Source organism: Bos taurus, chromosome 27 (assembly GCF_002263795.3).
Source record: "Bos taurus isolate L1 Dominette 01449 registration number 42190680 breed Hereford chromosome 27, ARS-UCD2.0, whole genome shotgun sequence".
Lineage (NCBI taxonomy): Eukaryota > Metazoa > Chordata > Mammalia > Artiodactyla > Bovidae > Bos > Bos taurus.
Genome location: NC_037354.1, coordinates 43,668,960 through 43,687,259, shown reverse-complemented (window position 1 = coordinate 43,687,259; position 18,300 = coordinate 43,668,960). Strand labels below are relative to the sequence as shown.

Here is an 18,300-nt window from a genome sequence, read left to right as displayed (position 1 = left end):
TCAAACCAAGATAATCCAAACCAAGTGCTCCCATTAATTCATAATCATTTTCACAACTTTTGATAACTTGATGCTAAAAAGAAACTTGGGAAAATAATATGCAAAGAAAATGTAGCAATGAAATTTGCTAAGCACCATATTGATCGTTGCATTGTTGGGAATATGATATAATTTTATTTTTTTATATTCTCTTAAAATAATTTTCTCCTTGAATAAATAAAGTCACCACTTCTATGGAATATTCATTTTGGGGAGACAGTATACTTTAGAATGCAGCTATTTACTGCATAAGACTGGAATTTGATCTCTAGTTTGACCATTTAAGAGTTGGGTGACCTTCAGTACAGGATTCATTGACATTCTCCTCAATTTCTACATCTGTAAGAGGATGATAATGGAAATATCTCTCTGGGTGTAAAGAAAAATAAATAAGAAATGTACATAAAGCCTTTAGTACAATGCTAGTCCATTATATGTGGACTGATGCAATTATTTTTGATTTGAGGAACTCAGTCCTATGATTTGAAAGTTGTTGACCATCCTAAATTTCATCTGAGATTAGCTATGATTTAAACTCTTGAGTTTCTTTCTATGATGTAACTTATTACTTCTCCAAAGACGATTTTAAATACCAAGGTAAGTGAAGTAAAACCCTGAAGCTGACACCATCACCACCACTGAAACCCAGCAGGACCCCTGTGGGTCTCCTGGGCACAAAAGCTTGCATTTCTTGATTATAGGAAACAGGCTTCATTTAGCCTCCAAGACCTTCCCAGAGCAGCAGGTCCAAACCTTTGCTAATTAGGGAAGGGAGGGGATGCAGAGACAAGAGGAGCATCAAGAGAGAACAGTGCAGCCTCGGGGCAGGGTCCTCGTTCTCCTTCAAGGGTCCCACATACCAGTATCTCTGAGCTGCTGTGAAGACACTGAACCCCACACAGGTGGGAGACATTAATCCAGAAGCGCACAGACCGCAGACCAGCTGGAGCCAGAAGGCTGATGGTGCCGATTCCCACTCAGCTCACCACTGACCCATCGGAAGAACATCCACGAGCCGATCACGCTCTCTCTGAACCAGTACTGTGAACCCCCCACTATCCCCTCCAAGGGAGCACACAGTTCTGAGGTCATTAGCCCACTCTGGTTCCCTCTGCCTGGAAAGCAATCAAGCTGTTCTGTTCTAACTTCACCCAAAACTGTCTCTGTGATTTAATTCAGTGTCAATGGACAGAGATCTGGATTGGGCTTCACACCCACAGCAACTGAAAGAAAGACAACTTGAAATTCAATCACGCTGTACTTACCATGATTTTACCCTAATGCCAATGATAGGGAAAAGATTTTCCCTAGAACATTCAAAGCAGAGGTCATGAAATCTGTATTTTTAAATATGACTTAATAAGTCCATGGCCTCACTAGCTCATCTTGGAGCTATGAAATTTCGTAGTTCTTATTTACTTTGCAATGATTATTTTTAAATATCTCTTTGACCAGTAAGATCCATAATTAACCTTTTGTCATACAAAAGAAAGAGAAACACAGAATCCTTTCTATTAGAATATTCCAGCTCAGCCATACTAAAAATACAAAGGAAGGTAGAAATACTTTCAATTTAAAAAATACACTGTTTTGTGGTTTGTTTGTTTTTTTCTCATTTTGGTAGCCTTGAAGCAAACTCCTGTCAACCACAAATTGGCATTTACCATGGGTGCCTGCCATCTACTTCTACAAGGATGGAATCTGTGCGGCTGCAGCTGCTGACCTCCAACACCCCATGAAGAGTTCAGGGTGGAGCGCAGAGACAGGCACTCTGTGCTCTAGAAAACTGGCAGAGCAGGTCTTCAGACAGCTAGATATTCTCAGGAGCTGATTTTATGAGCCCAGTTCCTGTATCTCCTTATATCTAGGAAAGCATTAAAACCTTTCATGGTGATGACTGCTTCTCCTGACTAGCAGAAGCTTCATGGCACAAGCGGAAACTTTCTACAAAAAAGTATGTATTTGATCGCATATACCCCCCTTTACCAAAATCACATATATACCATCTTTTCCCCTGCCTCACTGGAGCAGTTTCTCGGAGCTACTGATCTCTGTCTCTGGGGCTGCAGTCCTCATATTGCCCCAAATAAAGCTTCACTCGCAACTGCCACCTCGTGCAATTATTTTAGTCAACACTACAAAAGTATATTTGCCTTCAATACCAAATATTAGAACATATCAAAATCCAGTCTCATATTTAAATGTTAATAAAATTGATATAAAACATATCTTATCAATGAAACATCCAACCAGACCACAATATTGTTAACTCTTTGGCGTTACTGTTATTTTAGCTGCCCTAAATCCTGCTGCAGGATTCTACCCTCCCTTCCCTCACCTCTCCCTGCTTTTATTAATAATCTTCCATTTGTTTCAAAAATACATACGTGCTATTTTTAAAATTTGCTTACTCCTAAATTCAGCTTATACTTTTAAAAGTAGAAAGTGATTAGGCAAACCATTAATTTTCACCAGCAAATTTAAAGAATCTGTACATACTAAAAGATCACATTTTGTTGGTTAAAACTTCGACTTGAAAAGTGTGTATTTTTTAAAATAAATGGCAATCTTGTGAACCAACTGAGGCCCCAACATGCATAAAACAAACACAGAAACAATTGTTTTATATAAAATGTAGAAGAATATGCTAATTTTCAAATAATTATAGTAAAGTCAAATATCAACAAAATCTAATGTCAACTTTTTTCTAATTATCATAAGTGTCCTGGTAGGTCCCAATCCCAATCCTAATACATTTACACACAGACGACAACCAAATTTCCCCTTGTCCCTCAGATAGCCGTGAGAAATTCTTTCAATGTGCTACGCTGATAAAACTTTAATTTACTGTTTTCCCAGCTTTAAAAATAGAGCTTAGTCTATTCTTTTATTTCCACATCTGCAGGTACATAAAGAACTTGACGATATAAAATTGAAAATACAGCTTCAGAAACACTTACCAGTGTCGTTTTTCACCAGCCCGGTGCTGAGCTGTTTTAATCTCTTTTGATGTGATTTGCCATTGTAGTGGATTTGGGCTTGAGCAGTTGAATTCAGCTGAATGTTACACACACTGCACAAAGTGAAATTGGTTTGTTTCTTTTCTTTCTCTGGTTTCTCTTCAAAGCCGTCAGGTGGAAACTCAGCCTCACACTCTCCATCTTGGACACATGTGGAATCTAGGGTGCAAAGGAAGCTATGAACAGGCCAATCAAGGTTCCTGGATTCCTATGAACATTAGGGTGTATGTATTTTTTACTGTAATTAGAGTTTTCATCCTTTCTGGATATATGTCCAGGAGTAGGATTGCTGGATCATATGATAACTCTATTTTTTAAATTAATTTATTTTTTATTGAAGGGTAATTGCTTTACAGAATTTTGCTGTTTTCTGTCAAATCTCAACATGAATTAGCCATTGGTATACATATATCCCCTCCCTTGTGGAACTCCCCCCATCTCCCTCCCCATCCCACCCCTCTAGGTTGATACAGAGCCCCTGTTTGAGTTTCCTGAGCCACACAGCAAATTCCCATTAAAGAACCTTCCATACTGCTCCCCACTACGGCTGCATCAATTTACATTCCCACCAACAGTGTAGGAGCATTATTTACAATTGCCAAGACATGGAAGCAATGAAAATATCCATCAACGAATGAATAAATATATACACATGTGTAGATAGATGTACCATTGTATATGCTACTCAGCCATAAAATACAGTGAAATACTGTCATTTCCAGCAACATGGCTGCACCTAGAGATTACCATACTAAGGAAGTAAGTTAAAGACAAAAATCATATGATATAACTTAAATGTGAAATCTAAAAAAAAAAAAATGATACAAACAAACTCATTTACAAGATAGAAATAGACTCACAGACATAGAAAACAATCTTATGGTTACCAAAGGGGAAATATGAGAGGGATAAATTAGGAGCTTGGATGAACAGATACACACTATTGTATATAACACAGATAAACAACAAGGCCCCTTTGTATAGCACAGGGAATTAAAGTCATTGTTTTGTAAAAATGTGTAACAAAAGAGAACCTGGAAGAGGACATATACGTATGCACATACGTGTGTGTGTGTGTGTTATAGAACTGAATTTCTTTTCTGTACGCCTGAAACTAACACAACACTGTAAATCAACTGTACTTCAATAAAAAAAAAATCAATAAAAATAAAAAATAATAAAATAATTCTTAGATTCCTTCATATTACTAAAATCAGTAGCAAATAAGCATTGTCCTAGACACTTTCCTGGTGGCTCAGAGGGTAAAAATCTGTCTGCAATGTGGGAGACCAGGGTTCGCTCTCCGGGTTGGGAAGGTCTCCTGGAAAAGGGAACAGCAACCCACTGCAGTATTCCTGCCTGGAGAATCCCATGGACAGAGGAGCCTGGGGGGCTACAGTCCATGGGGTCACAAAGAGTCAGACATCACTGAGTGACTAACACACACACAGAGACACTTACAATTCAAAATCTCCAATTCTTCCCATTTTAGTAGGTTGCTTTCATACTGTACTTTTTATCTTTCATGGAATGCAAATTGAAGTAGGAGGTAGGTGAGCACCCCCTCCCCCCAGGGTAAAGCCATTGGAGACTCATTCCCTGTGGACAGAAAGGCCAAGACTAGAATAGCAAGACAATTAAAGGAGGAGGCTGGGCCCTGCCCAGTCCACATAGTCCTCATTTCCAAAGTCAGGAGTCTTCCCTGACCACACATGTGCAGAAAAGACTCCTTGCAGGCCAAAGGGGAGTTATATCAAGGGATGTTCCTACGCAAACACCTTTGCGGTAGAATCCCTCTTGGCTAAGAGATGCATGTGCACACAGGGAGGATCCTGAGATATACTAAACCTGGGCTGTGAACCAGGCAAATAAAAATGACTGGCTGAATAAAACCTGGAAGAAACACCCCATAAAAGTAATTCAAACTGCCATCAGGGCACAACTCCTACTCGTGAGTGTATCTACATGTATTGTACTCTTTTCCTCCCACTAAATGCTTTGCTTGCTTCACTACTTTCCATCTCTGTGGGAATTCTTTTCTGCAAAGCTGAAGGGCCAGGGCCCGTGTCACTGACTACAGGTCTAGTAGCTAGGACCTGGTGCTTGTACTGCTGTGAATCAGCCCAATCTCTGGCTGGGAACCCAAGCCCTGCTCCAAGCCATTGCAGACGGAGGCCACTGGAGATCAAAACAGCAAGGGTTTCACTTTGCTTTTGCCATGCCAAATACCATGTTAAATGCCATTTTAAATGACAAACATCGTAACAACGGAAAAGGAAATGGTGCAGAACTATAGTCTTTCCTGTTTCAAACTGAGGAGGCTGAGGTTTACAGCGCACGAGGAATTCACCTCGGGTCCTGCACCTAAAGACGGAACCTCTGGGATCAGCGTTCACTTTCATTCATCTCCATATCACAGGCTCTCACTCACCATGCTCTGAGTAAGTACCAATGGAACCAGGAAGGGTTAATTCTGATTTCATGCTGGGTCTGTTTCTTTGACTTGAACCCCTGTTTTTGCTGCTTTTGTTAGTATAATCACACATAATGGCCTAGCTTAGAGAACCCTGCCTGCTCTGCCTTCTCCTTAAACTAAAGTGCCTCTGTCTAGCTCACGGGCTGAAATCTCTGATGACTGTGCCACCCTTGATTCCTTGTGTAGGGAGTGTGGTGTGTCAGCATGGCTCAGAAACTCGTGTTTGGAGGGATGGAATCAAAGTTAACTGTGACATGCTTGTTTATTGATGTGGCAGGAGACATTCCATTCCACACCACCTGTGAAATGACTATTAGAAAAAGAAAGTAACACTGCCTGCCTGAGGCTTGCCGTTCTAGGAAATACTTGCAAGAATTAAATAGTCTTCTTAACTTGGCTTCCTCACCTCCCCCATCTCTGATCCATAAAACAATCTGGCATCCAGGCCCCGACAAGATGGTTATTTGGGGACATTAGTCTGCCATCTTCTCAGTCAGCAGGCTTTCCAATAAAGCCGTATTCTTTGCCTCAACATTCCATCTCGAGGATTCACTGGCCTGTCCTGTGGTGAAGAGAGTGAGCCTGGACTTGGTAAAGGAGGTTTCACCTATCACAGCTGCTGAAAACAAATAAAAAATGCTATTTTCACTTTTCATCTTTTATTTTGTAAAATCAAAAATCATCTTCAAATTTCTTTCAGTTAGCAAAATCAAGTAGTAAAATAATGTAAGCCTTCCTAAAAGAAAAGCCGTATAAAGCATGCAAACTTTCCAAAAGAGAGGGTACCTGTATTAGCTTCCTGACCTTTCAAATTTATGGTGGGAATTAAAGAAAAGGGGGCTTGCATGATAGAGATAAGGAACTGTTTGATCCATTAAAGGACACATTGTTGTTCAATTGCTAAGTCATGTCTGAACTTTTGCAATCCCATAAACTGTAGCATATCAGGCTTCCCTGTCCATCACCATCTCCCAGGGTTTGCTCAAACTCAGGTCCAGAGAGCTGATGATGCCATGCAACCATCTCATCCTCTGTCATCCCTTTCTCTTCCTGCCTTCAATCTTTCCCAGCATCAGGGTCTTTTCCAATGAGTAGAATCTTCACATCAGGTAGCCAAAGTATTGGAGCTTCAGCTTTAGCATCAGTCCTTCCAATGAATATTCAGGGTTGTTTTCCTTTAGGATGGACTGGTTTGATCTCCTTGTAGTCCAAGGGACTCTCAGGAGTCTTCTCCAGCACCACATTTTGAAAGCATCAATTCTTTGGTGCTCAGCCTTCTTTTTGGTCCAATCTCACATCCATGAATGACTACTGGTCAAACCATAGGTAAGACTCTCTGGACCCAAAGTGAAGTCTCTGCTTTTTTATAGGCAGTCTAGGTTTGTCATAGGTTTTTTTCCAAGGGGAAAGCATCTTCTAATTTCAAGGCTGCGGTCACCATCCACAGTGATTTGGGGATACCATTAATACATTAGAGATTTCTTCCTTGATTTCTACAACTAAATGAAATTCTCATATTTTAATATCAATCAAGTAAAAGCACTTACATTTGGATGGACATATCCTACATATACAAAAAAGCTAAAATTGTCTCAGTATCTAAAAATGTACGGTTTGTACCTCAAATGCATAAGATGTTCTGAACATCTAAGATAGCTTCATAGGGTACAAAAAAGTGTGACAGATCTAAGGATTTTATCAGAATACATTATTTTTGGACAAATATAAGGTATGTATACTCCGGTCTAAGAGAAAAATCAGCTGACAATTGCAGTATCTCTGACCTTAAGATAATAATTAAAGTAACTATTGAATACATAATTTACCCTTTATTTACAAATCACTTAAAATAATTCTAAATTAGGAATTGAGTTTAAAATGTATACACTACAATATATAAATTAGATAATAAAAAAGGACCTCCTGTATAGCACAAGGAACTCTACTCAATGTCTTGTAATAACCTACAATGGAAAAGAAAGTGAAAGTGAAAGTGAAGTCGCTCAGTCGTGTCCTGACTCTTTGCGACCCCGTGGACTGTAGCCTACCAGGCTTCTCTGTCCGTGGGATTCTCCAGGCAAGAGGACTGGAGTGGGGTGCCATTTCCTTCTCCAGGGGATCTTCCTGACCCAGGGATCAAACCCTGGTCTCCCGCATTGCAGGCAGACGCTTTAACCTCTGAGCCACCAGGGAAGCCCTAATGGAAAAGAACCTGTATCTGTATATGTATGCACATGTAATTGAATCACTTTGCTGTACACCTCAAATTAACACATTGTGAATCAAATATATTTCAAGAAAAATTTTACAAAACCAATTGACTGCACAATAGAGAAAAAAAAAAGTGGTGTTCTGGATGGGGTGCTAGAAAAGAGCAAAACCATTGGTTTAGAAACACCCTGTGGTCAGTTACTCAGTTGGACACGATCCCATGAACTGTGGCCCACCAGGCTCCTTTGTCCATGGGACTTTACCCAGAAGAATCCTGGTACTGGAGTGGGTTGCCATTTCCTTATCTGGGCTGGGGGAGCCGGGGGGAGAGAAGAAAAACCCCTGATAAGGTCCAAATAAAGAATAGAGTGTCAGTAATATTACTGCTCCACTACTGGGGACAGATGCACCAGACTAATCTGTTAACAGTAGAGCAAAGTTATGTAGGTGGAGTTTATGGAACTCAACTAAGTTGATAACTTTTCTGCTAATCTAAAGCTACTCTAAAGTAAAAAGTTTATTTAAATTGAAAAAAAAAAAAGCTACTAGTTTGAGACTATTCTTTATTTCTCTTCCTGACTAATAGAACAGAAATTTCTTTGGAGCTCCTCTACTCTGGGAAAGAACTAAGACAGAAGTTTCTCTGCTGTTCATTCTTTGCTCATTAATCTCCGCAGCAGGAAAAGTAAACGGTGTGACGGGGAGAATGAGCAGCAAGATCACGGCCTTACGGGGGACTGGCCATCTTGACTCTGTGCTTCAGACTGGCTTAAAAGTACATGCTCTTATTTCTCAGCTGCCATATACAGGCATAAAGTGTACAGGCTTACCATCTCTGGTTTCTCCAGGTGCCCTGCATGTGACTTGGAGGTAAATTCAGTGCAGAGAAGTGTGAAATCTAATACGGACCATGGCTCCAAGCCGTTTCCTCTCAATCAAGTTTTCTGACAAAATAACTAACCTGCCAACCCATTAACAAAAAATCTAACAAACCCCCACTGAGCCCTGTGTCTAATAATGATTTGCTCCAATAAAACTGAAGGATGAGCGACTTGCTCACACACACACACACACACACACACACACGTGTTATTCAACTGGTCTCATAAATTTCATTTTGTTTAGTATTTAACTCTACCACAACAATCAACAAGCATTAATACAAAATGAAAAGGAATGTCTATTGGCTAAAAACTAAACCTAACTTCATCAAATGGAAATTTTTCCTTATACACAATTTTGATACCTTACTTCAAAGTTAGGAAGCCAAGTTCTGCTGCTTCACCCATGATTGGTTTCATCCTTTGTTCTTGGACTTTCTCGCTTGTCAAAACAGCAAGGACCCTTAAGATCCTACAATAATTTGTACTGACAATCAAATGACAATAAAAAACATTGGCCAACAGGCAGTTCAGAGCACAATAAACCATGACCTATAAAGGCATAGAAATGTAAGCAGCACAGTAGAATAAACTAAAATATTCTTGTTTTTGCAATGGCTTCTCTTTCCTTAGAATATTATTTAATGAGGTAGGTAGGCACTTAAAGTTGTAGAACACATTTAACACAAAACCATGCCATAAACAGTGGCATGCTGCTGCTGCTGCTGCGAAGTCGTATCAGTTGTGTCCGACTCTGTGCGACCCCATAAACGGCAGCCCACCAGGCTCCCCCGTTTCTGGGATTCTCCAGGCAAGAACACTGGAGTGGGTTGCCATTTCCTTCTCCAATGCATGAAAGTGAAAAGTGAAGTCTCTCAGTCGTGTCCAACCCTCAGTGACCCCATGGACTGCAGCCTACCAGGCTCCTCCATCCATGGGATTTTCCAGGCAAGAGTACTGGAGTGGCATAGCCAATACTAAACAAACAAACAGAAAATCCCTTTATAAATCGTGATCTGACAGCATATCTAACAATCATTTTTCATCTAATAAAAACAAAATAAACATTTGAGCTACAGCTATTTCACGGCGATACAGTTGACCAGCTAAGGTGGATGATAGCCAAATATTTAGTAAAAAAAATAGAAATTCCAAGTTCATTCCTTTGAGTTTTAATAGTATCTATTCAGAGGGTGGCAAGTGATAAATTTTAGCTGTTTTTTTCAAAGTCAGTTTCACTGAGAAAATAAAAGTCAAAGTCTAAAAGAGTCTAAATATTGCCCAAATGCAAGACAAATGTGTTCTCAAAAATCTCTCTCTGAAGAGAAGAATCTGCTGATATTGAACGCCTTAAAGGGTCCCACTATAAGGAGCCTTTTCAGTTTATTATGAAAATAATAATGTCTGGGTAGGACACATCAATTCAGACCATTTCAGTAAAGGAAAGTTGTACTTTGTATGAGGAGTAAAAATTATTATGGAGTTCATAGGTTTTATGCAACTTTTCTTTACTGGCTCAGTAGAAAAGAAGCAGAGCAAACAATAAAGCTCCAGTCACTGTTTATGAGGGCACGATCTCACAGCTGCAACTGCAGGGCATCATCTTCAAGAAATCTTTCAAACCTGATCTTAAAAAATAGGAAAAGTTTGTGGATATCGCAAGTAAGCATTTATGGAGTGAAATAGTTAGAAAACATATGTACTACATTTATGTGATTGGATACTAATTACTTGGAATAAAATTTCTGGAAACAACCTCAAAAATGAATTTTAAGAGCACTAATTTAGTTTAAAATCACTTAGGAAAAAATGAGAAAATTACTAGATATTTGAAAAGTGGTTCCAGTTCTAGTGCTTTCAAAGACGTTGTTGCCAAAGGTTCCTCTGCAGAGCGTAGAGAAACGTGCTGAATTAAACCAGGGTCAAACACAATTCACAAGCCAGTATTTTAACATGTAACCCTCATTTTTCAAAATTATGAAAGAAAATTGGCTATTCTTTTGTCTTCTAGTTATAAAAAAATGAGGGATTATCTTTTATTTCATATTTCCTTATATTAGGATTTTATGGTGTAAATTACATCCATATATACATATATATGTGTGTGTGTATATATACACACACATATATATACACTGAGCGACTGACCTGATCTGATATATATACACATATATATACATATACATATATATATGCCAATACACCATGAAAAATCAATCCAAATGTTTCATTAGTGAATTTTCCTCTATTACTTCAGAGCAACTTAGAGAAAAAAATCATATTGTATTATAATGGTTAAACACTGTTGTTTAGTCGCTCAGTTGTGTCCGATTCTTTGTGACCCCGTGGACTGCAGCACGCCAGGCCTTCCTGTCTTTCAGCATCTCGTGGAGCTTGCTCGAACCCCAGGAGTAAATATTTAACTCCAGGGTTAAATATTAAATATATATTATATAGAATATATAAATTATACTATCTCAGCTTTGAGAAAATGATAGATCATAGCACTCTTTCACATTTCACTTTTAAAAGTATAAATAATCCATATTCAGTACTAAAAAGCACCAACATAAGAAAAACTTGGCTTTGATCTCACTCCCCACTAGAGTGCAGTGTGAATTTAAAATTAAAATGACAGTGTTAGGAGATTCCCATAACACTAGGCATAAAAACAGCATTATTTTAACTTGGGGGCTTCCCTGCTGGCTCAGACAGTAAAGAATCCTCCTGGCAATGCAGGAGACCCAGGTTCGATCCTTGGATCCAGAAGATGCCCTAGAGGAGGGACTGGCCACCCACTCCAGTGTTCTTACCTGGAGAATCCCAAGGACAGAGGAGCCTGGCGGGCTGCAGTCCACGGGGTCGCCAAGAGTCGCACAACTGAGCAGCTTTCATTGTAATTTTGCAAATATGTGATACATACATATCTTTTTATATATATATATGTTTATTTTTTAATTGAAGGATAATTGCTTTACAGAATTTTGTTGCTTTCTGTCAAACATCAACAAGAATCAGCCACAGGTACAGCCGTGTCTCCTCCCTCCCGAAACTCCTTCCCACCTCCCTCCCCATCCCACCCTTCTAGATTGTCCCAGAGCCCCTGTTTCAGTTCCCTGAGTCATACAGCAAATTCCCACCGGCCATCTATTTTACATGTCAGATTGTAAATGTCCATGTGACTCTCTCCACACATCGCACCCTCTCCCTCCTCCCCTCCCCTCCGTGTCTACAAGTCTGTTCTCTATGTCTGCAGAACATTATATATATATATATGCTATACACATATAACAGGTTTATATACAATGTTCAGCTTTAGTGGCACGTATATATGGTATATCTAATGAATTCTTCATTAACAGCTACAAAAGTAAGACAATTAAAATAAATTGAAGTAAAGTCACAGAAAAGCAAAAAGCTGACAAACAAAATTCATCATCATGTGAAAGTCGCTCAGTCGTGTCCAACTCTTTGTGACCCCATGGACTATAGAGTCCATGGAATTCTCCAGGCCAGAATACTAGAGTGGGTAGCCTTTCCCATCTCCAGGGGATTTTCCCAACTCAGGGATGGAACCCAGGTCTCCCACATTGCAGACGGATTCTTTATCAGCTGAGCCACAAAGAAAGCCCAAAAAAACTGGGGTGAGTAGCCTATCTCTTCTCCAGTGGATCTTCCTGACCCAGGAATCAAACCTGGGTCTCTGGCATAGCAGGCAGATTCTTTACCAACTGAGACATCAGGGAAGCCCCATATTATCATTTTTTTTATTATTGATAAGCAGCAATTGTTTATTATATGGACTTCATTCCAGTTGAACTATTTCAAATACTGAAAGATGATGCTGTGAAAGTGCTACACTCAATATGCCAGCAAATTTGGAAAACTCAGCAGTGGCCACAGGACTGGAAAAGGTCAGTTTTCATTCCAATCCCAAAGAAAGGCAATGCCAAAGAATGCTCAAACTACTGCACAATTGCACTCATCTCACAGCCTAGTAAAGTAATGCTCAAAATTCTCCAAGCCAGGCTTTAGCAATACATGAATCGTGAATTTCCAGATGTTCAAGCTGGTTTTAGAAAAGGCAGAGGAACCAGAGATCAAATTGCCAGCATCCGCTAGATCATCAAAAAGCAAGAGAGTTCCAGAAAAGCATCTATTTCTGCGCTATTGACTGTGCCAAAGCCTTTGACTATGTGGATCACAATAAACTGTGGAAAATTCTGAAAGAGATGGGCATACCAGACCACCTGATCTGCCTCTTGAGAAATTTGTATGCAGGTCAGGAAGCAACAGTTAGAACTGGACATGGAACAACAGACTGGTTCCAAATAGGAAAAGGAGTACGTCAAGGCTGTATATTGTCACCCTGTTTATTTAACTTCTATGCAGAGTACATCATGAGAAACGCTGGACTGGAAGAAACACAAGCTGGAATCAAGATTGCTGGAAGAAATATCAATAACCTCAGATATGCAGATGACACCACCCTTATGGCAGAAAGTGAAGAGGAACTAAAAAGCCTCTTGATGAAAGTGAAAGAGGAGAGTGAAAAAGTTGGCTTAAAGCTCAACATTCAGAAAATGAAGATCATGGCATCCGGTCCCATCACTTCATGGGAAATAGATGGGGAAACAGTGGAAACAGTATCAGACTTTATTTTTCTGGGCTCCAAAATCACAGCAGATGGTGATTGCAGCCATGAAATTAAAAGACACTTACTCCTTGGAAGGAAAGTTATGACCAACCTAGATAGCATATTGAAAAGCAGAGACAATACTTTGCCAACAAAGGTCCATCTAGTCAAGGCTATGGTTTTTCCAGTGGTCATGTATGGATGTGAGAGTTGGACTGTGAAGAAGGCTGAGCGCCGAAGAATTGATGCTTTTGAACTGTGGTGTTGGAGAAGACTCTTGAGAGTCCCTTGGACTGCAAGGAGATCCAACCAGTCCATTCTGAAGGAGATCAGCCCTGGGAGTTCTTTGGAAGGAATGATGCTAAAGCTGAAACTCCAGTACTTTGGCCACCTCATGCGAAGAGTTGACTCATTGGAAAAGACTCTGATGCTGGGAGGGATTGGGGGCAAGGGGAGAAGGGGACGACAGAAGATGAGATGGCTGGATGGCATCACCGACTCGATGGACGTGAGTCTGAGTGAACTCCGGGAGTTGGTGCTGGACAGGGAGGCCTGGCGTGCTGCGATTCATGGGGTCACAAAAAGTCGGACACAACTGAGGGACTGAACTGAACTGAACTGAGTTAAATATAAATATCACTTTGAAACTTTAAAGCTGAGGCCATGTAAATTAGTAATATCTTACTTTTATAGTAGTAGCAGTGTTAGTCGCTCAGTCATGTTCAACTCTTTGCAACCCCATGGACTGTAGCCCACCAAGGCTCCTCTGTCCATGGGATTCTCCAGGCAAGAATGCTGGAGTGGGTTGCCATTTCCTCCTCCAGGGGATCTTCTGGACCCAGAATCAAACCTGGGTCTCCTGCATTTCAGGCAGAGTCTTTACCATCTGAGCCACCAGGGAAGCCCATCTTACTTTTCTAACAGGAAAATAATAGAAGACATGAGACAAATCAAGATAAATGGGGTATTTCAACTAGTTTTTATTACATTATGGTATCAAACTAATTTTGTTGGTCTCAGTAAGATTATGGTTTTCAAAAGATGACAAAACTCTTCCTAAATAGTCAAAGATTCACATACAAAATTAAGTCAGGAGTGGCAGGAATAAATGCAGAATGAAACTTTTAATTGTATTCCTTTCCCTTATCTAAGCAGCACACTTTTAATTCTGTAAATTCAGCATCATAATTTCTACTTTCAAACCTAAGATAAAAAAAATTTTACCTTACTCTTTAAGAGACTCATCATAAAAAAATCATGGCTAATATATCTCTGATACAAAACAGCTCATAACCTAAACCTTAAAAAAAAAAAAAAAGGCAATTCTTTTTTTAAAGTCATTCTTCAATTAGAACATGTATTCAATAGTAGGTCATATATATCTTACATTTCAGTGTAACTATTGTTATCCCTCAAAGTTTCAAAGTTCTATGGAAAAAATGCATTTTTATTATTATCGTTACAAACAAGCTGCAAATAGTTTTCTGTGTTCTGATCTGTTTTCCTTTTGGGGAATCTCTCCTTGAGTCAGTCATGTCCTCAGGGCCTCCTTGACAAAACACGGCCCCCTGGAATTTATGCCATCAATGTTCCTGCTCTTCTAGCGGGGAGCTTGAGAATGAATCACGAGCTCCTGAGTTCTCAGGCCATATTTTTTACAAAGCTACTGTAAATATTAGCCCCATTCTCTGGAGGATGTGCCAAAATTCTTTGTGGTTTCATCTGTACCCAGTTTGCAACTAAAAGAGTTTATATAAAACCTAAAAGTGTCTTGCCCCAGAAAAATTCTGAAGACCTAAATTAGAGATTGTTTTGGCTTTATTGTTTTGGTGAAAAGTTAGGTCAAAGAAGGAGCTGGGAAGCCTGAGAATCACTGAAAAGCGATTGGAAAGACATAGTTTAAAAGCATCTCCTCTGTGTCAGGCACTCTTGCAGGCACTTAAATGTTAGGAGATCCCGTAGGCAAATACCCTAGTTCTCCATGGAGTGTGACGAGGGGGATAGTGTGGGCTTATGGGATGACTTTCAGTAATTGATTACATGCCAAGGAAGAGCAAAACTGTGATGTTGATCATGATTAAGATCTGGGATTGCCAATTGAGCACGGGAGGACTAAGCTGTCTCTGTATTTCAAGGAGCACTGTTGCATTCTCTCTCAACCTTGGTGCTTACAGTCCCAAGATTTCCTCTATTTTCCCCGTGAACTCTGACTTCTCAAAAGAGATTTTTTTATTTTAGTGATTTCGGTTTTTGTCCCTGCCTAGTCGTGAAGAGATATCCCACACCCAAGGTAAGAGAAGCCCAAGTAAGACGGTAGGTGTTGCAAGAGGGCATCATAGGGCAGACACACTGAAACCATACTCACAGAAAACTAGTCTATCTAATCGCACTAGGACACAGCCTTGTCTAACTCAATGAAACTAAGCCATGCCTGTGGGGCCACCCAAGACAGGCGGGTCATGGTGGAGAGGTCTGACAGAATGTGGTCCACTGGAGAAGGGAATGGCCAACCACTTCAGTATTCTTGCCTTGAGAACCCCATGAACAGTATGAAAAGGCAAAATGATAGGATACGGAAAGAGAAACTCCGCAGGTCAGTAGGTGCCCAATATGCTACTGGAGATCAGTGGAGAAATAACTCCAGAAAGAATGAAGGGATGGAGCCAAAGCAAAAAGAATACCCAGTTGTGGATGTGACTGGGGATAGAAACAAGGTCCAATGCTGTAAAGAGCAATATTGCATAGGAACCTGGAATGTTAGATCCATGAATCAAGGCAAATTGGAAGTGGTCAAACAAGAGATGGCAAGAGTGAATGTAGACATTCTAGGAATCAGCGAACTAAAATGGACTGGAATGGGTGAAATTAACTCAGATGACCATTATATCTACTACTGCGGTCAGGAATCCCTCAGAACAAATGGAGTAGCCATCATGGTCAACAAAAGAGTCTGAAATGCAGTACTTGGATGCAATCTCAAAAACGACAGAATGATCTCTGTTCGTTTCCAACGCAAACCATTCAATATCACAGTAATCCAAGTCTATGCCCCAACCAGTAATGCTGAAGAAGTTGAAGTTGAACGGTTCTATGAAGACCTACAAGATCTTTTAGAACTAACACCCAAAAAAGATGCCCTTTTCATTATATGGGACTGGAATGCAAAAGTAGGAAGTCAAGAAACACCTGGAGTAACAGGCAAATTTGGCCTTGGAATACGGAATGAAGCAGGGCAAAGACTAATAGAGTTTTGCCAAGAAAATGCACTGGTCATAACAAACACCCTCTTCCAACAACACAAGAGAAGACTCTATACATGGACATCACCAGATGGTCAACACCAAAATCAGATTGATTCAATTCTTTGCATCCAAAGATGGAGAAGCTCTATACAGTCAACAAAAACAAGACCAGGAGCTGACTGTGGCTCAGATCATGAACTCCTTATTGCCAAATTCAGACTTAAGTTGAAGAAAGTAGGGAAAACCACTAGACAATTCAGGTATGACCTAAATCAAATCCCTTAAAATTATACAGTGGAAGTGGCAAATAGATTCAAGGGATTAGATTTGATGGACAGAGTGCCTGAAGAACTACAGATGGAGGTTTGTGACATTGTACAGGAGGCAGTAATCAAGATCATCCCCACAAAAAAGAAATGCAAAAAAGCCAAATGGCTGTCTGGGGAGGCCTTACAAATAGCTGTGAAAAGAAGAGAATTGAAAGGCAAAGGAGAAAAGGAAATATATACCCATTTGCATGCAGAGTTCCAAAGAATAGCAAGGAGAAATAAGAAAGCCTTCCTCAGCGATCAATGCAAAGAAATAGAGGAAAACAACAGAATGGGAAAGACTAGAGATCGCTTCAAGAAAATTAGAGATACCAAGGGAACATTTCATGCAAAGATGGGCTCGATAAAGGACAGAAATGGTATGGACCTAACAGAAGCAGACAATATTAAGAAGAGATGGCAAGAATACACAGAAGAACTGTACAAAAAAGAGCTTCCCAACCCAGATAATCACGATGGTGTGATCACTGACCTAGAGCCAGACATCCTGGAATGTGAAGTCAAGTGGGCCATAGAAAGCATCACTGTGAACAAAGCTAGTGGAGGTGATGGAATTCCAGTTGAGCTATTTCAAATCCTGAAAGATGATGCTGTGAAAGTGCTACACTCAATATGCCAGCAAATTTGGAAAACTCAGCAGTGGCCACAGGACTGGAAAAGATCAGTTTTCATTCCAATTCCAAAGAAAGGCAATGCCAAAGAATGCTCAAACTACTGCACGGTTGCACTCATCTCACATGCTACTAAAGTAATGCTCAAAATTCTCCAAGCCAGGCCTCAGCAATATGTGAACCGTGAACTTCCTAATGTTCAAGCTGGTTTTAGAAAAGGTGGAGGAATCAGAGATCAAATTGCCAACATCCACTGGATCATGGAAAAAGCAAGAGAGTTCCAGAAAAACATCTATTTCTGCTTTATTGACTATGCCAAAGCCTTTGACTGTGTGGATCACAATAAACTGTGGAAAATTCTGAAAGAGATGAGCATACCAGACCACCTGATCTGCCTCTTGAGAAATTTGTATGCAGGTCAGGAAGCAACAGTTAGAACTGGACATGGAACAACAGACTGGTTCCAAATAGGAAAAGGAGTACGTCAAGGCTGTATATTGTCACCCTGCTTATTTAACTTCTATGCAGAGTACATCATGAGAAACGCTGGACTGGAAGAAACACAAGCTGGAATCAAGATTGCCGGGAGAAATATCAATAATCTCAGATATGCAGATGACACCACCCTTATGGCAGAAAGTGAAGAGGAACACAAAAGCCTCTTGATGAAAGTGAAAGAGGAGAGTGAAAAAGTTGGCTTAAAGCTCAACATTCAGAAAATGAAGATCATGGCATCCGGTCCCATCACTTCATGGGAAATAGTTGGGGAAACAGTGGAAACAGTGTCAGACTTTATTTTTCTGGGCTCCAAAATCACTGCAGATGGTAACTGCAGCCATGAAATTAAAAGACACT

At 40.1% G+C, this 18,300-nt stretch overlaps 1 protein-coding gene across 1 annotated transcript in view; it reads right to left on the bottom strand.

The window, feature by feature from the left end:
- ZNF385D (zinc finger protein 385D) overlaps window positions 1–18,300 on the bottom strand; it is a 986,289-nt gene that overhangs the window by 749,469 nt on the left and 218,520 nt on the right. The window contains exon 2 of the mRNA XM_024986354.2: window positions 3,000–3,218. Coding sequence (XP_024842122.2) covers window positions 3,000–3,218 — 219 coding nt within the window. The remainder of the gene's footprint in view (window positions 1–2,999; window positions 3,219–18,300) is intronic.